Source organism: Ochotona princeps, chromosome 10, assembly GCF_030435755.1.
Source record: "Ochotona princeps isolate mOchPri1 chromosome 10, mOchPri1.hap1, whole genome shotgun sequence".
In the NCBI taxonomy this organism is placed as follows: domain Eukaryota; kingdom Metazoa; phylum Chordata; class Mammalia; order Lagomorpha; family Ochotonidae; genus Ochotona; species Ochotona princeps.
This window is the reverse complement of record NC_080841.1, coordinates 75,340,735-75,366,027: the sequence shown is the minus strand read 5'-3', so window position 1 is coordinate 75,366,027 and position 25,293 is coordinate 75,340,735. Positions and strand designations below refer to the sequence as shown.

The following is a 25,293-nucleotide window of genomic DNA, read 5'->3' as shown; positions in this document are numbered from 1 at the left end:
AGGCAGAATCAGAGAGAGAGAGAAGAGATACCAAGGAAGAAAGATCTTCCATCTGCTGCTTCACTCCCCAGATGACCACAATGGTGGAGGCTGAACGAGGCTGAATCCAGGAGCCTGGAGTTCCATCCAGGTCTTCCCCATGAATGGCAGGGTTCCAATACAAGGGCTATCTTCTGCTGACCTTCCTCACTCATTAGTAGGGAGCTGAATCAGAAGTGGAGCAGCTGGGGTACAAACCAGTGCCCTCCGAGGTAACGGCATCACGGGCTGCAGCGTGACCTGCTGCACCCCAACTCCAGGCCTGTACTGTAACAGAATTGGTCACAGCCACTGAATCCACACTGACACCTGCTGGTCACCCAGAGGCCTCCCTGGGTGCACACTGTCTGGAGTGGCACAACTGTAGGAAGACTTGTGCCTACCCTGGAGGCCCGGCCCTTGCTCATCACACTCCCTGAACATTTCCTGCCAGCAACGTTTTTCATTTTCTAGACAATCGCTGAGTTGGGCCCCTCCAGCAAATAGCCTGAAAGTTGATCTCTTTACTCAGTCGTGGACATGGAAGGACCCTCCGGTCCTCCAAGACTCACTCTCTCCTTCTGTCTCAGCACTGAACGATAGCACTACTTCCAGGGGTTCCTCCATGCACCTGCTGAAGGACATCTTAGTTATGCCCAGCTTGGGCAGTTAGGAAGTTAGGAAGAAAGCTGCTGTTTTGGGCGTGGAAGAGCATGGTGGCCCATGAGCATGTTTCGTTTCGGCAGGAACCACCCAGTTACCTCCCACAGCGTCTGCCATTTTGCAGCCTCGTTGGCAGTGATGGGCCATTCCTATTAATCTTGCTTTTTGTTGGGCCTGGAGGTTGTCCATGTCTTGGGTCTGCGTTTTTCCACTGAGTGTGTGTGGTAGGATTTCGTCGCTTTGATTTGCAAATCCCTCCTGATGCATGATGTGGGAAGGCTCTCCATTCTCTTTTGCTGCAGACATGTTCTTTGGTGTCTGTTCAGATTTTTCCTATGTGTGTTCTTTTAGCTTTTTGTGTTTTCTCTTAGTTTGTGCTTTGTCTTTTTCATTCATTTGACGGAGTCTGTCTCAGAGCAGAAAGGTTTTCTGCTCAAGTCTTGCTTAGCCATGATTTCATGGATTATGCTTTTGATTCTCTCTATAAGCAGTAACTATGGAATCTGAGGCTATCCAGGTTTTCCCCTCTGTTGCCTCCTAGGACCATCCTGCTCCATGTTTACATCCCAGCCTTCCACTTTGAGCTGATTTTCGTCAATGATGTTGAGGGCCATAGTTTCTGAATGTTTTTCCTCCACCTGTGGGTGCCATTGTTGAAAGACCATCTTTCTTCCACTGTGATAACTTTACCGCTTTGTCATGGTGGACTGTGTGTGAGTCTATTCCTGGGCTCTGTCTTTTTGTTCCCTAAATTCTCAGGCTATTCTTTCAACCCAGAGCTCGTTAATGCTGTTTTATGGAAGGTAGATAGTGTCAGTCCTCCAACAGCTGTTTTACTTTAGTACTAGGCTCTCTTTTCTGGTTCTATGGCCACTGCCTGGGAACTTCAGGACCAGGTGGTCAATATCCACCAAATGTCTCGCTGGGATCTTGATTGGGATTGCATTGACCAAGTTGGGAGGAAAGGATATCTAGACAAACTGGAGTCTTCATACCCATGAACATGGAATGTGTCCCTTTCTGTTTTTGTGTTTAGCAAAATTAATATTTGCCAAAGATAATTTATATTGTACCTCTTCAACATGTAATTAAAAAAACAAAGAGTATTGATGCATCCTGACGGTTTTGTCGCAGGAAGGTTTTCTGCCCTGGCTTGGCAGTACTGTGGACCGCGTAGCTCACACAAGATGGGCTCCCACTTTGTGTGCCAGGCTGCAGCACGGCAGGGCTGAGCCACAGCAAGACTGTGTGTTTTGCTACTCCCCCTGTCATCCCAAGATGGAGATGGACCGAGTGGCCCGTGTGATCTCTGAGTCTCACGCAGGCCTCGTGAGGCTGCGTGTGGTGGAGCAAAATGGCACCTCAAGTCATACAACTGCATTTGGCTGCATTCCTGTCACTTTCCACGGCTGTCATCATCTCTTCCTACAGCTTCACTTCACTGGGTGAGAAAAAGCTAAGACAAAAAAATTAAAGCCAGGTCATGGCATTGTTTTTTCCATGGTGTTGCCCTAGGTCTGCCCCAGTCCTAACCCTCAGGCAGGTTCTGCTTTCCTGTCGGATCACACCTGCAGCTCAGACACATCGAGATTCCATATGATGCTGCACTGTGCAGGTGTGTAAGAAGAGGCAAATCCCTAAGCCACAGAGTGATGACCTGAGAACCTTCTTGCTGATGGTCACAGCTTCCATCCCTCCTTCCTTCCCAGTTATTAACTGTCTCCTCTCTCTCTCTCTCTCTCTCTCTCTCCCTCTCACCCTCCCTCTGTCACCTCTATCACCACATCTCCCTGCCAACATTTACAAATATATTCGTATTCTACCCCCAGCGCTCTCTCGCTCGCTCGCTCTCTGTGTATGTGTGTGTGTGTGTGTGTGTGTGTGTATTCTGCTTGACTCTGAACAGCTCTTCTGCTAGAGCTAGAAGTGGCCCAAGACTTCCATATCTGCTCCAACCTTCTCCAAAAGAGGAAAGAAAAACTTGAAAGGAAATAAGCAAGTCAGTGGATAAAGATCTCTGTTTTATTCATTGTCACATTTTGAGTTCTAAAATAGAAGAGCGATATGTGATCAATTATACTCGATTCCTACCCTCCCCCACAGAGCCACACAAAGTCAGAGAGCAGAGATTAGAGGACACCAGAATACACCCTCCAAGCAAGCTATGCTGAGTGGAAAATTCTAGAGAAACAGAATTTTATTTAATCTTGTCATATAAAGGGGATATTTAGATATTTCTTCCCGGCCTAGATCTGGCAAGCCAGTGGCGATTTTGAATGCTCCTGTGGTTGTACCCATCACAGGAGAAGTCATGTGGAGGAGCCCTGAGTACTAGGGGGTGGTGAGATTGCTAACTTGAGGGGACTATTTTCTGACTCATTCACCACCCACTCTGGCTCTCAGAGTCCCCCTCTGAGGGTCCCCACGTTGGGACCCTCGCTCACACTTTTCCTGACTCTTCACGCTTTGGAAACCCCTTAAGCCAACTGTCACAGGAATGTGTAAAGATCCTTCCTGAGACTTAACGTCACAAGAAACCAAACACATGCGACTCTCTTGCACACGCTGACGAGGTCCTGGCCAGTTGAGCTCGTGGCGGCTGGACTCAGGGTTGGTATGAGAACCACAGAGGTCCTTAGAGTCATGGACACCTTGCCGAGCACGGATGAGAAAATTAAGGAAAAGAGGGCTTCTTCTTCAATTTTTTGGTAACTTTCTGTTTTGATAAAAGTTAAGACCTACAGGAAAGTTTATAACAAAAAGGCAGTCTCCTGTATACACTTTGGTAGACTCACCAATGGTCATATCTCTGACCTTCCTGCCTCTTCCTCCACTCCCTCCCTTTCTCTCTCTCCACCTCTCTCTCTCTTCCTCTTCCTCTCTTTATTTCTCCCTCACTCTCTTTCACATGTAAAACACACACATGCATTCTGTCTTATCTCTGTCTTCTATCACATTCATGAATACACACACTAAGAGAGAAGAACCATGTGTGAACAGTTTGGCAACATCACACTCTTTCCTTTACTGTACTGCAAACGTAATTTCCTGCTGTAACCACCACTCGGTGATACCATGATCAATACAAGCAGTTTGACATTTGCATGAGGTTTTTCTCCACATGCGTATGTAACTCAAGTTCATCTCCCCTGGTCAGCCCCTTCTCCATCCCGGATCCCGTCCAATATCGTACCTTGGATTCCGTGCTCCTGGCTCTGTAGGAAAAGGTGTTCAGCCTGATTAAACGGCCCTCAGATACCACGTGGCTCTGATTCTTGTCCAAGGAAGGTTGGATGGTGGACAGGTCCCTACTGGGGGCTTACCAAAATAGGCTGCAGGTAAAGAAAAGCAAGGTTCCTGTTGGTCAGCCTGAGTGCTCCAGCTGAGCTGCCTGTCACTCTCCTGCTGAATCCAAAATTAACTCCCTGTTGGCACCTTTGGGGAAGCATCCTGGCCATAGTGGAGGGGTGGATAGACGTGGAGAATTACAGGGGTGGCTGACTGCCTTGGAGCAAAAGGCAAGACTTTGGCCAAGTGGAGCCACTGGGGAAACAGCCAGGGTTGTGACAGAGTGCTGCAGTGTAAGCTTGAAAACCAGTATCCCCACACCATCGTCACCTTTGCATCTGAGACTATTAGCTGGAGCAGAAGCTAGAGGGCTCAGCCCAGACGGCTTGGAGAGCCCCTGTACTGGTCGTGATGTCCAGCCAAGCAACTTCCCTTCTGGGCCTGGCCTCTCTCTCCTGTGCCATGGGGGGCAGGTGCAGCAGCTGGAAGAGGAAGCACAGTGCTGCCCCAACTGGGGGGCCTCCTGCCCCAGTGTCACCTGCTGTCACCCTCCAAGATGCCCCTTCCTGCCACACTCCTTCGTCATGACTCACCTTGGAACTTTGCATTGCCCACTGTCTCTCTCTTCAGTCCTGGTACCCCAGCCCCACCCTGTTCTGGTCTCTTGTACTCTCAGCTGTGTTCCCAATCACAGGCCCACTGCGGGTCATCCATGGCTTGGGCATTGGAGAGGCAGGCACAGCTCCAGTGAAAACCTTTTGGAAGCCATTTTTTTTTTAAGTAAAAGTGCCATCCTGTGTGTCTGCTTACATTGGTAGCACAATTCAACTGCCATGTCATACACAGCACAGCTTCAAGTCATTTCCCTGAGCCAATCCATATGGGACTCACGACTCATACAACACCATGGTTGTAGGAAAAGGCATGCAGAGTTCTAGAAAATTCTATCATGTACCTGTTTTCCCAGCCAGCTAGCCCGACTTTGTGTCTGACCATGTTCCTGAGAGCTTGCACAGACAAAGCCTTCTACATCCATCGTGTTCTTTGTGAGTATTGTGGATAACATCTCCCAGTGGGCCAAGTTTAACTACAAGGGTAAAACTGAGCAACTTGAAAACCCTGGGAGACTCATGGCAGGAAGACTATCTCTATTATTGCTGTTGTTGTTTTAGGAAGAATCATGTCAATATTTCAAACAAACTTTTCAGCCAGAGTTGGTGTGTTGTTAGTGGGAGGCCTCTATCCCACAGTTATTTCGGACAGGGCGTACTTGGATATACGTGGGAAATCCGTTCCCCCTCTGTATCTGCCAGCCTTTTGACTTGGGGGGTACTTCGGGCCAGACTCATCCCTCTGCCATTCTCTCTTTGTGCCTGGTGTACCCAGCGGGTGACTGACAGCCGGGAGACCCAGATGACCATTGAAGAGAGGAAGCAACTCATTACCGTGAGAGAGGAAGCCTGGAAGACAAGAGGCAGAGGGGCTGCCAATGACTCCACCCAGTTCACTGTGGCTGGCAGGATGGTGAAGAGAGGTCAGTGTGTGTGTGTGTGTGTGTGTGAGAGAGAGAGAGAGAGAGAGAGAGAGAGAGTCAGGGAGAGACAGAGAGAGAGAGAGAGAGAGAGAGAGACCATGTCTGGCAGGATGGTGAGGAGAGGTCAGTGTGTGTGAGAGAGACAGAGACAGAGAGAGAGAGAGAGAGAGAGACCATGGCTTGCAGGATGGTGAAGAGAGATCAGTGTGTGTGTGTGTGAGAGAGAGAGAGGCAGAGAGAGACAGAGAGAGAGAGAGAGACCATGGCTGACAGGATGGTGAAGAGAGGTCAGTGTGTGTGTGAGAGAGAGAGAGAGAGGCAGAGAGAGACAGAGAGAGAGAGAGAGACCATGGCTGACAGGATGGTGAAGAGAGGTCAGTGTGTGTGTGTGTGTGTGTGTGTGTGTGAGAGAGAGAGAGAGAGAGAGAGAGAAAGAGAGTCAGGGAGAGACAGAGAGAGAGAGAGAGACCATGGCTGGCAGGATGGTGAAGAGAGGTCAGTGTGTGTGTGTGTGTGTGTGAGAGAGAGAGAGAGAGAGAGAGTCAGGGAGAGACAGAGAGAGAGAGAGAGAGAGAGAGAGAGAGAGAGAGAGAGAGAGAGAGACCATGACTGGCAGGATGGTGAGGAGAGGTCAGTGTGTGTGAGAGAGACAGAGACAGAGACAGAGAGAGAGAGAGAGAGACCATGGCTGGCAGGATGGTGAAGAGAGGTCAGTATGTGTGTGAGAGAGACAGAGAGAGAGAGAGAGACCATGGCTTGCAGGATGGTGAAGAGAGATCAGTGTGTGTGTGTGTGAGAGAGAGAGAGGCAGAGAGAGACAGAGAGAGAGAGAGAGACCATGGCTTGCAGGATGGTGAAGAGAGATCAGTGTGTGTGTGAGAGAGAGAGAGAGAGGCAGAGAGAGACAGAGAGAGAGACCATGGCTGACAGGATGGTGAAGAGAGGTCAGGGTGTGTGTGTTTGTGGTGTGTGCACCTGTGCACGTGTGCTCATGCTCACCTCTGGGGATGATGGTGCTATATGACAGCTCAGAGAAATTTTAGAATATTATTTTTTAAAATTTTTATTTTCATTACTTAAAAGGTAGAGTGATCTTCTGTGTGACAGTCTGCTCCCCAGATGCTCACAGCAGCCTGGTCTGGTGCCCAGCCAAAGTCAGGTGCCAGGTGCCTGGCTGTCCCACTCGTATGGCCATCCCTGTTGCTGCCCAGCGCACACGTTAGCAGGGAGCTGCAGCAGAAGCAGAGCATGTGGGTCTTGAACTCTGATGTGGGTTATAGGCATCCCAGGCAGTGATGACCTCTGTACCACTTTCTGTACTTACTGATGTTGTGTCAATGTTTGGGGTTAAGTTCTGTGAGACATTCCTACTGAATATAACAAATAGCTCCTCTTCAGAAATAATTTGTTAGTGTCTTACATCATGTGAGATATTTAATTCAGCTTTCACTCTGTAAAAGCTTTCCCCCTTGGAACTTGAGTGCACCCGCTGCTTTTGCAAACAATTGCAGATGTGCTGACACCTCTTGGTGCTTTCCTGCCATTGCCTTAAATTGCTTCCGTTTTCATGCAACCTGGCAGTGTGCAACACCCCCAAAGGAAGCCTTTGGATCCATTCCTGGGCTCCTCTCCAGCAAACCAGACTGCCAAGGCCAAGGGCAGGCGCAGTGTTTAATAGATGCATCCCGTTCTGAGAAGGAAGTTGGTTCCTCTGCAGCTGAACTGTGGAGCTGTCTTGAAGCCCACATAAAAGACACATGAAGCTGACCCTCAACCGCCTGCTTAGGGAGATCATGGGGCTCCATGGGCACCTTTGGGGTTTGATTTCCTGTCCTGCAGGAAGTGGTTAAAATGCTGTCTCAGGTTCAGCTTTGTGGCACCAGGAGTTAAGACACCCCTTGCAGTGTTGGCATCCCATATGAGTGCCAGCTCAAGCTGCTCCGCTTCCAATCCAACTCCTTGTTGGTGAATTTGGAAAGCAGCAGAAGATGTTTCAAGTACTTGAGCCCACACTACCCACGTGGGAGACTCAGATGGAGTTCATGGCTCATGGCTGAAGCCCAGCCCAGCCCTAGTCACTACTATCATTTGGGGAGTGAATCAGCAGTGAAAGATATTTATATTCTGTCTCTCTTTCTCTCTCTCTCTCTCATGCTGCTTCTCCCCGCCCCCCTGCAACTCATGAGCAGGGATCTGGATTGCATATGGAGCAGCCAGAACGCAAACTAGTACTCTTATGGGATGCCAGCATCACAGAGGGCAGCTTTATTATTATACTACAAGACCAACCCCCATAAATTTTTCTTTTAATTCCATCCCAATTTATATAATTGATTCCATCTTGTCACAAATGTTTCGGAATCCTCTCATATGTGTTTATAAAACATGTACATGTGGAGAAGTACATCTAGAATATTTAAAAACTTAAGTCTGAAACATGCACCTGTATTTTTCCTGAATTTTGTTATGCTGTAATACTTTTCCCAGTTACAGGAGAACAGAGCAGAAAAATTCAGTCATGTATTGTTCCTTGTAAGTGGTTCCTCAAGGGACATTCACAGAGGTCATGTCATCCAAGAATCTCACATTTATTCCAAGTGAATACTAGACACCAGGAACATCTCATTTCCTTGTAAGTGCATGAATTACTTCCCTCTCCAACCAATTCTGAGGTTAGAGAAAGGTACTTACTGTCACTTTACTGAGTTTCCTCTTTCCTATGCGCTTCACCATTTGCCCTTTCCTCTTTAAGAGTTGTTTACTAATCTGAAAGGCAAAGAGGAAGAAAGAAATAGCAAGCTAGGAACTAGAAACTCCATGTTGGTCTCTCACGTGGGTGCCAGAACCCAAGGACTCAAACCATCACCTTTTATGGCTTTCCCAGGTGCATTGGCAGGGAGCTGGATTAGAAATGGAGCAGCCGGGACTTCAACCTGTACCTTGTCAATGGCTTCAGTCCCCCAAAACACTAAAATATTCCTTACATTAGGACACCTGACTATGAAACCTGTCATATGCACCTGTGTGTGTGTACCTGTGCGTGTACATCTGCGTGTGTGTGTGTGTGTGTGTGTGTGTGTAATGCCTGTGGGTTGTGTAGTCTACCCGGAGCTGACAGAGACTCTCAGGGTCCCTGCTTGGCAACAGTGATGCCATACTGCTAAGTGGCTCCTCTGGTTGTTGTGCAGGTCTGGCCTCCCCTACCGCCATCACACCAGTGGCATCCCCAGTTGGCACCAAGGCAAGGGGCACCACGCCAGTCTCCAAGCCATTGGAAGGTAGGTGTGCAGAGTGGCTCCTGGGCTGGAGGTCCTAACCCCAGGGATCCTTGGCGTCCCATGCATACTGGGATATTGTTCCCTCTGCGCAGATATCGAAGCCAGGCCGGATATGCAGCTGGAGTCCGACCTGAAGCTGGACAGGCTGGAGACTTTCCTCAGGAAGCTCAACAGCAAAGGTACCAACAGCTGGGAGGGGCATGACTTCCGCTCACCAGGGATCCTAGGACATCTGAGCGGAATGCTGCTCCTCCCTGCAACCCCCTCCGCTCTGACCGCCCTCTCTCCACCACTCTCATTCACTCCACAAGGATGAGCTTTCTGAGCAGATGGCAGACAAGGAAGTTTTGGCCCAGCCTGATGGGCTTACCAAGGCTGACTCACTTTGGTACTCTAAATAATTAAGAACTCCACGAGTTTGCTTTTAACCTGATGGCAAATTGTGCTATGTAAACATCATCACTGTGGTCTTGGGCCTGGGATCACTGAATTGTGTGTCTCAGTGTCCAACAAAGGAACAAAGCTAATCCCATAATTAAGAACCCCAAATGATTTCCAAAAAGAAGCAAAAAAAAAAAAAAAAAAAAGAATTCTGTGGAAATGAATATCTGAAAGAGTAGTAACCTTTTATCTCTTGATAAAAATGTCTAGACGTTGAAGTTTAATCAGACTAGGAACTGGCAGTCCTATTGGCCATGACTTCCAAGTCACTGAATACAAGCAACCACCATGAACCCAGAAATACAAAAAGGTGATAACTGGGGAGACCCGGAACACAGGTGTTATAGAATGTGTGGCACATGAGTGCATGAGATGGTGATCTGGCCTAGGCATTGGCAACCAGTGGCCATGGCCATGACCAGCTGTCTACCTGCTTGCTTAGTCAAACTTTCTTGAATCATGGCTATGCCCATTCGTGAGCATTGTTGCAGGATAGCGGTAGAACTGAATGATCACAAGCCAGGCCATGTGGCCCCGATGGATAAAACAATACCCCTGGCAGGAGTAGAAGGGGCTAAGGCTGCTTCTTGCTCCAGTAAGGTTGGGAACAAGCTCAGAAATGCTCAGTGGCCTGGCTTAGCAAGAGCAGCCTCCGTCCCTGCCACCACCCATCCATGTAAAGTTTGTGCAGGTGAAACGCCCTTCTGTGGCTTCTCATGGACCACGGCACCCTGCCTGGCCCTGTCCTGTTTTCTCCCCTCCTGACATTTAGCAGGGGGACATGACCTCTAAGCATGCCCAAGATACAATGGTTTTTCTCAAATGCATACTGTTTCCTTGCTGGCTCATTGATCACTGGAGGAATGCAAGAGACTGTACTCAGTGTCACGGGGCAATCTGTCAAGGAGGTGATGAAGCTGGACGATGACGAAACCTTCGCCAAGTTCTACCGAAGCGTGGACCACAATGTGCCCAGAAGTCCCGTGGAGCTGGAGGAGGACTTCGATGTTCTTTGCGATCCCTGTACACCCAAGTAAGTCATTGTTCGTCTTTTCTCTCCCAAGAGGGGCTTTCTTCTTCTGCCTCCCTGCAAGAATTTCTTGGAGGATTTTTTTTTTCTCCTCATCTCTGGGTTCTGGGCAGGGCTAGGGACCCTTTTTACTGCCAAGGGCCTTTTAGATTTTTTTAAGCATCGTTTGCAAGCCATACGGAATCATGAGCTTAGACGGAGGATGTGTTGAGTTTCAAGCCCTGCCTGCAGTTGCCTTGGCAGGTGCACAGAAGGTGATTGCAGGGACTTTCTAGAGCCTACAGGTTGGATGCCCCTTTGCAGCATGACTGTTAACTCCGTTACTCTGCAGACAGTTACAAGGTGCCATGAGTCAGATGAGACCTGTGTGCCACAGCCCAGAAGGCACGTGCCACACACTAGTCAGGGCCATTAGGTTGTCCTGTCACCTGGGTATCATTTTGCAGGCTTCTTGATGAGCATCAATTAGCAGAAACTTCTATGCCTGTCAGTCATTTCAGCGTATTAAATCATCGCTCACACCAAACGCATGATGATAATGGCCCTCCAGAAAATTGGGAAAGAGCATGGCTTAGCTTATAGTCATGTGTGGCATCGATAGATCGCAGGCTTTTCTCAGCAATTTTCACAAGGAATTCCTCAAAACTACCAAAGGGAAGTTAGTACAGTACTGGGATTCCCTCTTCCCAAAAGTGCCAGGACTTGAAAATAAAAAAGAGAGAAAGGAAAAACTCTTCAGCATACAAAAGGTGCAGGGAGATTTAGGAGCTATTGCATGAAGAGTATAGGTATGAACTCAAGTTCAAGGTGCCCGGCAAAATGTGGTCTCCCTGTGGCAGTTTACTCAGGGCAGGACATCAACCATGGGGTGGGAGGTGGCCACCCTGGCACCAGATAGATAAGCTACCTGCCTGACCAGCCTCGACCAGGCAGCTTCCCTTTCCACCCGTTCCAGTCAAGTTCCAGGTTAGATTCCCGTGGTCTTCAGGGGACCCTCTCTCCAGAAATCTGTCACGCCATCATCTGTTTCCCTGAGTCACCTGCCCCTGAGATGCATCGGGCATCTTTCGATCGCTTCATTGTCATCTCTTGATTTCTGACCTGAAAAAGTACTCATGGTCTATTTGTCATATCCATCCTTAGAATAATACTTTGGGTCTTTGTACATAGTGGTTATTCAGTCCTTTCTTCATCTCTTCCCCACTCAAAGGGCGTGGTTGAAATTGCTCTGTACAAGCATGTATGTCTGCTCACACACCATGGTGTTCAGGGAGTTATTTTTACCTATCATCAGAAGCTTGCAGGAGCGAACTGAGAGTAGTTGCAGCAGTGGCAAGAATCTGCTGGGAAAACAGCAGGCTCTGCGTGCTGCTTGGCCTGGTGTCTGCATCCCCAGAGAGTGCTGAGTGCAGCAAATGTTGTAGGTGATGTTGCACACTTGTTTTCTTTCTAAATACAATTGCCCCTTGATGCCCATGGGAAATGAGGGATTCTAGAACAGCTCATGTCCAGTGTTGAACATGGTACCACCTGCAGGGAACCTGCCCACATCCCCACGGGTGTTCTAAATCCTTTGGAAATGACTTGTAACACTCAAAGCCACATAAAGGAGGTGCAAAGAGGTGTTACTGGGTTCTCCTTAGGGAATGATGATGTAAGAATAAAGTCTGTATGTGTTCAGTCTGCCCATGATTTTTCTACAAATTTTTTTTTTTGGATCCGCAGTTGGTGGAATCCATGGACTGTGTCACCCATGGAGGTAGAGGGTCAGGTGTATTTGGGAGGGGGTGAGGGGGGTGGTTCTTTTCCCAAGAGGCAGAGAGGCTGGAGCAGCAATCGCAAGGTTTAGCGTGGAAGAAAAGAGGCCTCCTGCGTCCGAGAAGGACTTTCCAAAGCAGACCCAGGTATGTTATCACCAAGAGATGAGTTTGTTCCTGTTGGCACAGGAGGCAGACAGAAGACAAACAGGTCATACAGGGCTGCCAGCAGTGGAACCTAGAGGTTGTCCGCGAGTGGGGCAGCGTCCTCCAGGGTTGGTTGGTTCCTTGAACTCGGTGACTTGAACCTCTCCCTGCAAGGGGCTCCCAGTCTGTATCAGTGAACGATGGGTGGCCAGGAGGAGGTATCAAGGCAAACGTGTCAATCCGTGCAGTCAAGCCATGGGCTGCAAACTGCTGAGCCCCAGCTCCGCTTCGCCCCACAGGCTAACATTCTCTGTGGCCGAGCACAAGCGCTCGGTCCGGCCCAAGCGCCGGGTACAAGCTTCCAGAAACCCCCTGAAGATGCTGGCCGCCCGGGAAGACCTCCTGCAGGAGTACACGGAGCAGAGACTCAACGTTGCCTTCATGGAATCCAAGCGGATGAAAGTGGAGAAGCGTGAGTACCGACCTCTCCTCGCTGTTCCTGGGCTGCGCGGCCGCCCACCGCTAACGCGTGTGAGCATGCATGCTGCCGGAACCTGGACAGCGTCTCCCCACCCTCAGAAATCCGACTTGCACAGTGTAGGTCTTGTGTTTCAGTTGGGTGGTTGACATCGTCCTGTGTTCCCACGTTCCATTGGCAGAGGTTGGGCGCTGAAGGCCTCTTCTGCTTTGAGTGATTCAATCCAGTGGATTCGAGAACAAATTACTAAAACACTTTTGGGAGGATGAACTAAACCACTGCTTTTCCTATCCCTGGCTTTGCATGTTGTTAATTGATGTACAAATTGTTTGCGGGAGACCCTCAAGGTGTTTGAGTTGGAAGGGAACCAGGAAGGGTGGGGGACTTGCAACAGGAGTCCTAAGCACAATGAGTGAGGAGGTGGGCTCCGTCTCCCAGCTCAGCTGCAGGCCAAGCCTGTCCTGCCTGTGCTGCCCTAGAGTGTTTTGGGGGAGGTCATGGCACATGTGATCCTGCTAACTTAGTCTTGCTGTGATTTTTATTACCTGTGGCCTTCATAAACTGTACTCAAGATTTTTCTTAGAAATGCACATTGAACATTTTTCACCTATAAACCCAAGCTCCAGCATGCTCCATAACCCAAAATGTTAAGAGGACTCACATCAGCACCCCTTGTGAAAACTTCCACCTGCATTTCTCTTTAAAGTTTATTTGTTTTGAAAGACTTAAACACACACACACACACACACACACACAGATCATCCATTTGCTGGTTTATTCCCAAGGTGGCCACAACAGCCAGCACGAAGCCAGGCTAAAGGCAGGAGCTTCACCCAGGTCTCTCATGTGGGTGACAGGACCCCAAATGCTTGGGCCTTCTTCTGCTACTTTTCCCAGGCCATTGGCAGAGAGCTGAATCACAGGTGGACCAGCCAGGTGCATGAGCCAACCCCATACAGGATGCTGGAGTTGCGGGTGGTGGCTTTACTTGCCATGCCACAACACTGGTCTCCAAGAAAGTCTATTGCAAAATTCCTGTGTCACATCCAAAGGTCCATTGTGTGACATATTTTCAGTGTTTGAACCTGCCCTCAATGAGGTCACTTTCTGAGCTTCTCCACATAGACATTTCTAGAACCTCAAGTTGGAGAAGCAAACAACAAGTTGCCAGGACTCCCAATAGCATCAAGATAGCAGACCTACACTGTCACTCAGTGCCTGTCCTCCTGACACCTGTCACCTGGCAGTTAATACCTTCATGGAATTCTTAACGTGCTGGATAAGCTTGGAACAGTGGTTACTCCAGCTTGAGACTATCTTTCCAAGACAAAGGTGTGGGGCAGCCATGAAGGGGCTCTTTGGGATGCCAGCATTCCATATTGGAGGACCCTGGGGCTGAGTTCCCTTCTGCTTTCGGTCCTGCGTTCTGGGAGACAGTGGGTGATGGCTGCCAGCACTCTTGGGGAAGGCCTGGATGGAGTTCCTGTTTCCTAGCTTGCAGCTGTTGCAGGCATCTGGGGAGTGAACTAACAGGTGGAAGAGTGATCAATCTCCACCTTTCAAATAAGTAAACCAAAGCAATTGGACATGGTTTAAGGGTGATGATCAAAGGCACCAGGTCCACCATGAGTGCTTTCTGGCTGCAAGCCATTGTCATGGCAATAAGCATCTCTCCCCCTCTCCCCCATGTCTTCCTATCCACCCAGTGTCTTCCAACTCCAACTTCTCAGAAGTGACCCTGGCTGGCTTAGCCAGTAAAGAAAGCTTCAGCAACATCAGCCTGCGGAGCGTCAACCTGACCGAGCAGAATTCCAACAACAGTGCTGTGCCCTACAAGAAGCTGATGTTGCTGCAGATCAAAGGTATTTCCAAGCGTCCACAGCAACTTCCATGTTGGGCTAGAGGCTTGTGCTGGTCGTAAGCAGTCCTCGGTGCTTCCCCCAACCCACCACCCTCACCTGTAAGGACAAAGGAACTCCAGGCTCTTTGAGAACCTACTGTGTGCTGGGTGCTGCCTCCCATCATTTCAGATCCACTGAACATGCGAGCAGGCAATGGTCTGCCTGCAGGGGCTCTGGAAGATGGTGCCGAGTGGTGGCGCTGTCTTGGAACCCAGGTCTCTCGGCATTTACTCCTGTTCTCCCTGGACCCCATGACACTTGCACACCTTGCAGTTAGCAGATGCACTCTAAGAGTGACTGTACTGTCTCTCTCTGCTTCCTGCCCCTTGCTGAGCACATTGAAACCCAGTCAGACCAGAGGAAAAAGGTTGGAAGGAATCAAGACAAAGCAGAAGCAAATGAAACAGACCTAGATCCCACCCTCACACCCTTTTGATCCTAGCCAGGGAGATGCGGAGGAGGACCAGGGCAGCTCCAGGTCAGGAGGAGAGACACTGTGTCTCCCGGTGGGAGCCTTACAGATCAATCACCAAGAGAAGGATGAATGAAACAGGTGTCTTGGCACATCCACCCTCCCCTGTAGCATGGTCAACAGACCAGCAACAAGCTCAGGAAACACATATCTCTCTCTCTGCTGGCCACATTGTCATGGAAAGATGAGAGCCAACCAACCATAGAAGGGGGTGAAAGGCAGTTTCCATCTCAACTGGCTCAAGGTATCTCCTTGTAGTTCATAGTGGGAGCACCCCAAGAAGGAGGGAGATCCAATAGGAAGACATTGTCTTTGCCTGTGGGGTGGTGATGGACAGGTGGGAGCTAGCCTGGGTGCAGAAGAAGGCACTAGGAGGAGAGAGAAGGAAGGAAAGGAAGGAATGAGTTTGCTCCTCTTGTTGGAGGACAAACCCTTAATTCACCCATACACCTGCGGGAGAAAGACCCTGGGAATGGTCCCAAGAAACATGGTGATCTTGGCAAAACCCTGAGCAGGGAACGTGATGGACATGTTTTTACCTTTAAGTCCCCCTCCTCACCCATCTGCATCATGGGAGTTACTAGACCCTGGGATCCTGAATCTGGCATGGTGGGGATTGGGGGGAAAGGGGCAAGGGAGTAGGGGTGCCTCTGCTGCAGGGTGCAGCCCAGTTGCTCCCGGTCCCGCCTATGGAGAAAGTTGACTCTTATCTCACGTCCAGGAAGAAGACACGTGCAGACAAGGCTGGTGGAACCACGGGCACTATCACTCAACAGCGGGGACTGCTTCCTGCTGCTGTCCCCTCAGCACTGCTTCCTGTGGGTCGGGGAGTTCGCAAACGTCATAGAGAAAGCCAAGGTGGGTGTCAGGAACCCAGAGTGCCGACGTTCACTCAGTTTTCCCCACGTGCCAAGAGAACGTTCTACTGGACATCAGATCCCCCTACCGTTTCCCCAGGGCCAGCAGTTGTGGCCTTCCCTTTCAGACAAGCCTTCCTTGGGTACACATGTAGAATGTTCTAGAAGATGCAGGCACACACCTGGAGTTTTTGAAGTCCGGGTGAAAACCCAGTTGGCAGCCACTTCAACATTCTCTACCCTGGTTTTCTGTCAAGTTCAGATTTACCCAAGCAGCATCTTGTGGGACAGATCCCTGCACAAAGTAGAGGGGTTTTTATTTTATCAGAAAGACAGAATTACAGAGAGGAGACAGAGAGCTCCTCTCGCAAGCAGAGCTGAACCATTCCGAAGCCATGTGAGTCACAAGTGCTAGCACTAGGGCCATTCTCTGCTGCCTTTCCAGGCCATAGAGAGCTGAATCAGAAGTGGAGCAGCTGGGACTCGAACCAGTGCCCATCTGGGATACTGGCGCTGCAGGGAGAAGCTTAGCCAGCCCCAACAAGGATTTTTTCCAAAACTTCACATGTGCCCTGTTCAGTACAGGAAATGATGCACTACTGAGCCCAACATTAGAAACTCCTGGTCTTTTTAAGTTAACATTTTTCTGATCTCATTGATGACTACACAACAGCCAGGGCCCCCCTTGCTCCTGTGGTGGGGAGTGTTTACAGAACACATCATTTCATAGGTGCCACAGCGGCATCCAGCCCCAATAATTGTGTTCCTGTCATTTTTCTCAGGCCTCAGAACTTGCGACTTTAATTCAGACAAAGAGAGAGCTTGGTTGTCGAGCATCCTACCTGCAGACCATTGAAGAAGGCATTAACACACACACGCATGCAGCCAAAGACTTCTGGAAACTGCTGGGCGGCCAAACCAGTTACCAGTGTAAGAGTCTGTCTGGTGCATTTCAGGAAGTGGCAAGTGGGGAGCCAGTCTTGTCCCTTCCGATCACAAGGTGCTCCCTTACCCCCTGCCCCATTCATGCCTCCTGCCAAGGGTCATGCTGTCATATTGTTATTCTAAAGCTGCCGGGGATCCCAAAGAGGATGAACTGTACGAAACAGCCATCATAGAGACCAACTGCATCTATCGGCTGGTGGATGACAAGCTCGTGCCGGATGACGACTACTGGGGGAAAATCCCCAAGTGCTCTCTTCTGCAATCGAAAGAGGTAGGGCCAGGGGGCAGAAAGGGGAACTGCCCCCAGCAGGAAGCAGCCTGGCTGCACTCCACACCGGTCTGCCAAGTACCAGGGGCACCTGGGAAAGACCAGCAAGTGCCCACAGCGTAGACGGCTGTGGTTTGCTGCCGCTGCTGCTGCCCTAACATACTAACCAGGTTGAGACAAGGAACGAGTCATTGAAAATTTGTCCATTGTAGGTAAAACATACGTGAGACTTAACCCTATCACTTGGATTTTTTTTTTTTTGCCAGTATTCAATATGTGTAGTCCTTAAGTTTCAGAAGTAATGTGCGTGTATACATAGAGAAATAGATCACTAGCTACACAGGCATGGGTAAAGACAAGTGATGGGCTTGCCAAATAGTGCACTGATTTCAGCCCATACATATGTATTAATTGTAGGGATTTTTAGTGCCATTAAGTATTCGAAGTGTTTTTAAAAGGTAGAAGAAACAAAAGGGCCTTTGCTGTCATTAAAAGAATGAGGTTGTCCTGTTTTACAACAAAATAGCACACGGATCTTACTTTCTTCTGATTCTCTGCTATCCAATCCAGGCTTTTTGATGTTGTTAGTAGTTCAGTTATTATTCTGGGACATTCTAGGTCAATAAAATGCTTCAGGCCTTCTCAAGCAACTGCATACTGCACATTGGAATTGCAGTAACTAGCATTTGCACGCCTGCAACTCAGATGAGCGTGTAAGCATCATGTGATGATCCTGAAAGCGTGGTTGGATGATGTAGTGGCCCCATATCTTAAGTGTATGAGAGAAGAAATAAACAAGGGAGATAGAGAGGCATCAGAGACACAGCAGGTTTGGAAAAAACAAAGGACTATACAGTGAAGGGGCTTGTCTGTGAGCCAACTGTCTTGGGTGTTTTGAAAAACCCCATTGGGGGGCACCTCTCAATCATTTGACTCCCTGCCCCCAGAGGCCCCACTGCAGCTGGCTGGAGCTCAGCTCGTTCTCCAAGCTCCCTCTGTGCTGTTTCCCTAGGTATTGGTGTTTGATTTTGGTAGCGAAGTATATGTATGGCACGGGAAGGAAGTCACGTTGGCGCAACGGAAGGTCGCGTTCCAACTGGCCAAGCACCTGTGGAACGGAACCTTTGACTATGAGAATTGTGACATCAACCCGCTGGACCCCGGAGAGTGCAATCCGCTTATCCCCAGGTACTCCTGCAGCCTGAGGATGGTGGTGAGGGCATGCCTACCCCGGGCCCCCATGCTCACTGCAGCCAGCTGTCCACCATGGCTCTGGATGGGTTTCCCATTTTCCAAAGGCTTGCACACCATGGGCCCTGGATAGTCCCCCAAAGAGCATTTCTTTAGCTTTGACCCAAGCATACAGAAAGCAAGATGGGCTTTGTCATCTCCTGGAACATGTCTATGTTGTTTAGAATTCCTTGTACTTAGCAAACAGCTGCCTGTGCAGCACTGCAGGGGCTATGGGCATTCAGCCAATTGCAGGTTGAGCCCAGGAGCTTTCATGCAATTGGCATCTCAATAAATGATTTAGAAGGGCAGGAGCAACCTGCTTGCTTCTCGTTTCCTACTCCCCAGCACAGCCCTTGAATCCTGGGACGTGTTTGGTAATGGATGAAGGCTGCACCTTCACGCCTCTGGAGAGGGAACAATGCATGCATGGAAATCATGACTATAATCGCAACGCTCCCACAGTGTCCTGGTTTGGTGACTTCATTTTGGCCAAGCCCCAAAAATACGTGCAAATTCTAGGAGATAGGATGGCAAAAAAATTAATTTTGACATAAAAAGGGGGTATTTTAACCGCCAGGGCAAAGACCAAATCAGCACTTTTTAATTGCATGTGCCAAACAGTAAAGTAGCAATTGCAGCACCTCCCAGCAGCACAAAATACTCAGATTCTGCCCATCGTACAATGTCGCTGTCATGTTTTTCATTAAACTAGAATACCGACTGTGCTTTCCTACCTGGTTTCCTGCTATACCAACCAACTATCGATTTCATGCATAGTTAATTATGATTTTAGGACCTGATATGTCATTGTGTTTAAAAAAAATCAGTTTCTTTTAAAAATTTACTGTATTTGAAAGGCAGGGCTGGGCCCAGCACGATAGCCTAGCGGCTAAATCCTCAGCTTGCATCCACCAGGATCACATATAGGCACCAGTTTGTATCGCAACTGCTCCACTTCCCATCCAGCTCCCTGCTTGTGGCCCGGGAAAGCAGTAGAGGACGGCCCAAAATCTCAGGACCCCGCACCCACATGGGAGACCTGGAAGAAGCTCCTAGTTCTCAGCTCCAGCTGTTGCAGCCACTTGAGGAGTGAACCAATGGATAGAAGATCTTTCTCACTGTATTTCCATTCTCTCTGTGTAATAGAAGAAATCTGAATAAAAGAGAAAAAGGAAGGAAGGAAGGGTGAGTTACAGAGAGGCAGATAAACAGGGAGAGAGAACAAGATCTTCCATATTCTGATTCACCCTCCAAACAGTCCGCAACAGCCAGGGCTGGGCTAGGTCAAAGACAGGAGTCAAAAACTCCATCCAGGTCTCCCACATAAGTGCCAGGGACCCAAGCATTCGAGTCATCTTCTGCTGCCTTCCAAAGCACGTTGGTGGGGAGTTGGATTCAATTTCAATCAGCTGGGAGTTGAAGCAGTGCTCATATGGGATGTCAGCATCATAGACAAAGACTTGCCCTTTGGCACCACAACACTGGTCCTGAAAAATGTTTAAATCCTTCTCAAGGCCAATATGCATTTCACATTAGTGTCATAATAGCCAGTGCCCACAGGGCTGCAACTCAAGCTCAAACTGTGCCGGTGTTTGGTCAAGGAAATGCAAGACATAATAAAGCAGGATCTGTCCTATGGGATGGCCCACTCTGTCACAGAGGAACCAGATGGCAGGGGAATGGGCACCTCATACTCCAGTTGTCCCTGGCACACAATCAGCCTCAGGGCCTTTTATAACATGCATTTTCCAGGCCGGGCCTCGAGCTGTGCTTTCCGGCTATGGGTGGGTTGAGTTAGGCATGAGTGAGCCTTCGAAGCTCCCCCAGGTCCCTAAGGCTCAGCTGAACCATCAGATACCAGGGCCTCTCCAACAAGCCAGGAGGTGGGACCACTGAAGTATCAGGGGAGGAGGTGGCAAGGGAGCCTCAGCTCCCATCTGCAGGTCCCCAGCTCTGGCCTTGACTGTCGTCACTGCCAGTCCTAGGAGCCAGATTCCTTCCGGAGCAGAGGCCAGGCACTCTGCGTAGTCATCTTGGTGAGCATGCAGAGCCAGACGCACGTGGAAGCAGCCATCCGCGTGCTTTCTGAGACTTCCCTGTCGTGTGCTGAGGTTCAGCTCCTGCAGCCGCAGGGCAGTGCGGGCAGACACGTCCTGTCCTTTTCACGGGTCCCTCGGGATCCTGTGGAGCACACAGCCTCCTGGCCGTGGTGTGAGACCCCAGGGCCTAATCCAAATGGGAGATCAACTGGAGCACATGGCATGGACGGGACATGACAAAGACCACGGGCACGTGACGTGGTGCGTCCCACGATCCCAGTTTGCAGTCACAATTGGCCGGGAGGCTCTCACTTCTTTTTCTTTTTTTTTTTAATTATTTATTATTTAACTTCATTAATTACATTGTATTATGTGACACAGTTACATAGATACTTGGGTTCTCCCCCACCCTCCCCATACCCTCCCACCATGGTAGATTCCTCCACCTTGTTGCATAACCACAGCTCAAGTTCAGTTGAGATTCCCCCATTGCAAGCGTATACCAAACAGAGTCCAGCATCTTATTGTCCAGTCAAGTTCAACAGCTTCTTAGGTATACCCTTTCTGGCCTGAAGACAGAGCCAGCAGAGTATCATCCCAGTCAATTGAAAGCTCCAACATACCATCAGCAAAAATTTACATCATTATGGAATTAATTGACATAGTAATGAGTAACCAATATGTTAAAAGTAAATGCGAGTTCCCAGCCACCTTGTGTGACCACCTCATTGACATTTCAATTTTAGTTTATACACAACATATAACATTCAAAACATAACATGTTATACATAAGATCATATCATCTTAAATTAAGGCAAACATGTGGTATTTAACCTTTTGGGATTGGCTCATTTCCCTTAGCATTATGGTTTCCAGTCTCACTTCTTAAGGAGCTGTATCCTCCAGCACAGCATCAAATTCTAAAATCCTTCCAATGTGCTGGACCTCTGGCTTACTATTCCTGTCTCTGTGTCTTCGGGCCCTACCTGCTTTTTGTCATATCATGTGACAAAAGGGCAAATGAATGCACCTTAAGAAACAGTGTCCCGTGAGCTTGGTGGCTTGGCTGTATCGTAGGGCCAAGTTGTAAGGCAGACGGGGCCAGGTGCCTCTTCCTGGCACCTGCTGACTGGCTGCACAGAGGGTTGTTAGACACACTGGTTCCCACGCTGACTTGTAGACCACCCCCAGGGATTCCCACAGTGTAGAACTTGCTAGAATGCAAGGGAAAAGTCCAGTCCTGACATGGCCCGTGTGACAGGTAAACACGTTATTCACTCTGTGGCATACAGCTGTTGCAGGCTGTCAAGCTACAATGATCTCACCTAGTCTGCATTAGTCATTGAGAACAGCCCATGAGGTAGTAGGCAGCATCTTGCCTCACTTTTATTTTATTTTGTATTTTTTTATTATTATTTTTAATTCATTAATTACATTGTATTATGTGACACAGTTTCATAGGTACTTGGGTTCTCCCCACCCCTCCCCAAACCCTCCCACCATGGTGGAGTCCTCCACCTTGTTGCATAACCACAGTTCAAGTTCAGTTGAGATTCCTCCATTGCAAGCATATACCAAACATAGAGTCCAGCATCTTACTGTCCAGTCAAGTTCAACGTCTTCTTAGGTAAACCCTCTCTGGCCTGAAGACAGAGCCAGCAGAGTATCATCCCAGTCAATTGAAAGCTCCAACATACCATCAGCAAAAATTTACATCATTATGGAATTAATTGACATAGTAATGAGTAACCAATATGTTAAAAGTAAATGTGAGTTCCTAGCCACCTTCTGTGACCACCTCACTTTATTTTGTATTTTTATGCACTGTCTTGGTTCTTTTTTTAATCTCCTCCTCTCCTGAAGGAAAGGTCAAGGTCGGCCGGACTGGGCCATATTTGGGCGACTCACAGAACATAATGAGACGATTCTGTTCAAAGAGAAATTCCTTGACTGGACAGAACTGAAGAGGCCCAACGACAAGAATGGGGGGGACCTCGCCCAGCAGAAGGTACTCTGGTGCACCAAGAGCATGGGTGGGATCTCCACAGAAGTGGCCCTCAATGCTCATGTCCACTGGAAGAATTGCACAGTCCATTCACACACAGGCCCTGGTGGCTGTGCGTGGCCAGGCCTCCCGAGGTATCCCCACCTTGTGCGATTCACATGTCCCGATGCCTGGCGGGGAAACAGGAGGTCCACCCCACCCCTTTAGCATGCAATACGTGATGGCTGCAGACTCAGAGGTAACTCCACGAATGCTCCCTTGCTCCCTCCCACCTCCACCCCCACCTCTAGGAAGACCCCAGAGCCGAGGTCAAGGCTTGCGACGTGTCGCGAATGGTTGCCGTGCCCCAGGTGACGACCGCCACCATTCTGGACGGGGTGAACGTGGGCCGCGGCTATGGCCTGGTGGAAGGCGATGACCGGAGGCAGTTTGAGATCACCAGTGTCTCTGTGGACGTGTGGCACATCCTGGAGTTCGACTACAGCAGGCTCCCCAAGCAGAGCATTGGGCAGTTCCACGAGGGAGACGCCTATGTGGTCAAGTGGAAGTACATGGTGAGCACCTCAGGTCAGTGAGCGCATGCGTGTCTCCCAGTGCCCCTGTGCCACCAGTGGCCTCTCTGGAGGACAGGGTTTCCTGTGTGCACCTGTCACCACTTGCGTTTCGTGTCGGGTCACATGCTTCCAAGGGCTTCCCTAGACAACAGGGACTCAAGGAGAATGTCTGGTCACCACCCTGCAGCTCCTGCATTCACTCACAGAAGCACAACTGGCTGCTTAAATGTTCTCCTTTCTCCCTTGCTCCTGTCCCTTAGCTCAGAGCTTGTCTAGGAGAAGTAGAAGGTTTGCTTCCAAGGGATTTTTGTTTTGGACCAGTGGCTGTGGGTTGCTAAAAGCCATTACATACAGCTGAACTATATGCTAGGCAGCGAAATGAAGGTGTAATACCATAGCAAATAGACACGCAATATTCTTTTTTTAAAATACGAAATGGTTGGAGCTCTTTGCCTAAGGCTGTCCCCACATTGTGCTCTGTGGATCTGGCATCATAAACACAGGCTCGTGGTTCTGCAAACAGACAGGCAGGATACTGGGCCCTGGTGGCAGGGGAGGAGGCTCAAGCCCTGCTGCATCCCAAGGGCAGCCAATGCCCACCAGGCTCCCAGGACCGAGTCTGACTTCCAGACTCACGGCCCCAGAGGCTTCATCCACTCTGCTGGGTCCCTGTGGACCGGGCAGCTCCCACAGGCCAAAGAGGCACAGGTGAGTGTTGACCAGTCACACAGCTGCAGACTCCAAGCTATTGGCTTTCTGCGAATCGCTGGGCAACAGTCTCCTGGTGCGTGATGTGTCATGCACTTTTGGGGGAGCCTGGCCCCCTACCCTGGCCCCTGCTTCTTTTCCCACTTACCAGAGGCGTCATGGAGCAGAGCAGGATGGGGGCAGCTTCACTCTGCACCTTACAGGGGCTCAGCCAGGACACTGATGTCTCAGGGCACAGGGAGATTGATCGCTCACCTGCAAGTCCACAGCCAAGGGGTAGCCCAGCATCCCGTCCGACCTCCCCTCTCTCTCCACACACACAAACACACTCCTGAATGTGGTGTGAACCTGCTGTGCACAGGCAGGTATCAGATGCCCAGCCCCAGCCCAGGCCCAGCATGATGGGGACCCCAGAATTGCAGCTGCCTAAAACAGCAATGGGGACAACTCAAAGTCTAGTCCTGGGCAGAGCACACCTGCTGCTAAGCATACTCAAAAGCTGCAGGCAAGAGTAGGGTCCCCAGGCGGCCTGGGCCATGCCATGCAAGGAGGAGTGAGGGCAGCAGAGAAGGACTCTGGGTGGGGGCCCACCACCAACACGACCTGGACGTCAGGGCCACATTAGGTGGAGCTAGGTAGCCTGTCTGGACGTCAGGGATGCACCTTGGAGTCCCAGGCATCGTACCAGAGCCTGCAGGCTTAGCACAGCACCTGGCTGTGTTCTCGCTGAAAGTGCACAAGTAGTCCACTCCAATGATCTCGGCCGAAACAACAGGTGCAAGAACATACTCCCCACTACCACCAATGCCAGCATGGGAGCCATTCCCAGGTGTCACTGCAGGTGACGGACGCAGTCAGATACAGAAATCCAGGCTGACTGATGGCTAGCCGTAAAGACAGCCTTAGTGGATTTTGTGGGTGCTTGTAGAATTGGGGCCTTGAGGGAACCCACAGATCCTGTTCTTGAATGTGCAGGAAAACAGCATTAGAGTGAATGCCTAAAAAAGAAACAAATCTGGAACTCCCCAGACCTGTTTCATAGATTGCACTTAGAGGCCCCCAGGAAAGTCAGGTTGGACCGGGCCAGTTCTCTGCCTCTTCTCCATGAGCGTGCCATCCAGCTCTGTGAGCAGAGGAGCCATCAAGGAAGCATTGGCTCTTTGGGGACACTGGCATTCTAGTGGCACTGCCCTCCCAACCACTGTGCAGTCCGTCAACCCCTGCAAGGACTACACTGCAAACAGGCCTGGACTTGGGAAGCCAGGGCATTCTTGTGGGACAAAGTCAGCGGAGAGCAGCAGCCCAACAGGCCACCTCATCCTCCCCTCCCCCACTGCACGCCAAAAGGGATGCTGACTGACTGCTTATAAATACTTGGTCTTTAAATGGGGAATTTGGTACAAGAAGAGCTGACTATACACTTGAACCTCTGGCCATGAATTTGGACTTGACCATGAACAGAATTCCTGGTAACAAGCTTCCTCATGAAAGCTGAGGCTGTGATGTCTCAACATCTTGCAGGAGGCCACTGACTGAGGCTGTACCCAAACAATGCGTGGTCCATGAGTTCTTACAGATCTCAAATGATTCCTTGGCGGGCTAGCATCAACCATGTGTCTCTTCAGTTCTGGCAGAAGCTGGAACCCTCAAAGCTTGCTCTCACTCTCTTTTCTAAAG

At 49.7% G+C, this 25,293-nt stretch overlaps 1 protein-coding gene across 17 annotated transcripts in view; it reads left to right on the top strand.

Annotated features, from left to right (window-relative positions):
• Nucleotides 1-25,293, top strand: part of SVIL (supervillin) — a 205,351-nt gene that overhangs the window by 168,195 nt on the left and 11,863 nt on the right. For all 17 annotated transcript variants that reach the window (XM_058669655.1, XM_058669652.1, XM_058669658.1 and 14 more), the window contains 12 exons: nucleotides 5,356-5,503; nucleotides 8,692-8,781; nucleotides 8,874-8,960; nucleotides 10,084-10,255; nucleotides 12,456-12,628; nucleotides 14,341-14,496; nucleotides 15,729-15,865; nucleotides 16,647-16,794; nucleotides 16,935-17,080; nucleotides 18,090-18,265; nucleotides 22,213-22,357; nucleotides 22,645-22,921. In XM_058669655.1, the coding sequence (XP_058525638.1) occupies nucleotides 5,356-5,503; nucleotides 8,692-8,781; nucleotides 8,874-8,960; nucleotides 10,084-10,255; nucleotides 12,456-12,628; nucleotides 14,341-14,496; nucleotides 15,729-15,865; nucleotides 16,647-16,794; nucleotides 16,935-17,080; nucleotides 18,090-18,265; nucleotides 22,213-22,357; nucleotides 22,645-22,921 (1,855 nt within the window). The remainder of the gene's footprint in view (nucleotides 1-5,355; nucleotides 5,504-8,691; nucleotides 8,782-8,873; nucleotides 8,961-10,083; nucleotides 10,256-12,455; nucleotides 12,629-14,340; nucleotides 14,497-15,728; nucleotides 15,866-16,646; nucleotides 16,795-16,934; nucleotides 17,081-18,089; nucleotides 18,266-22,212; nucleotides 22,358-22,644; nucleotides 22,922-25,293) is intronic.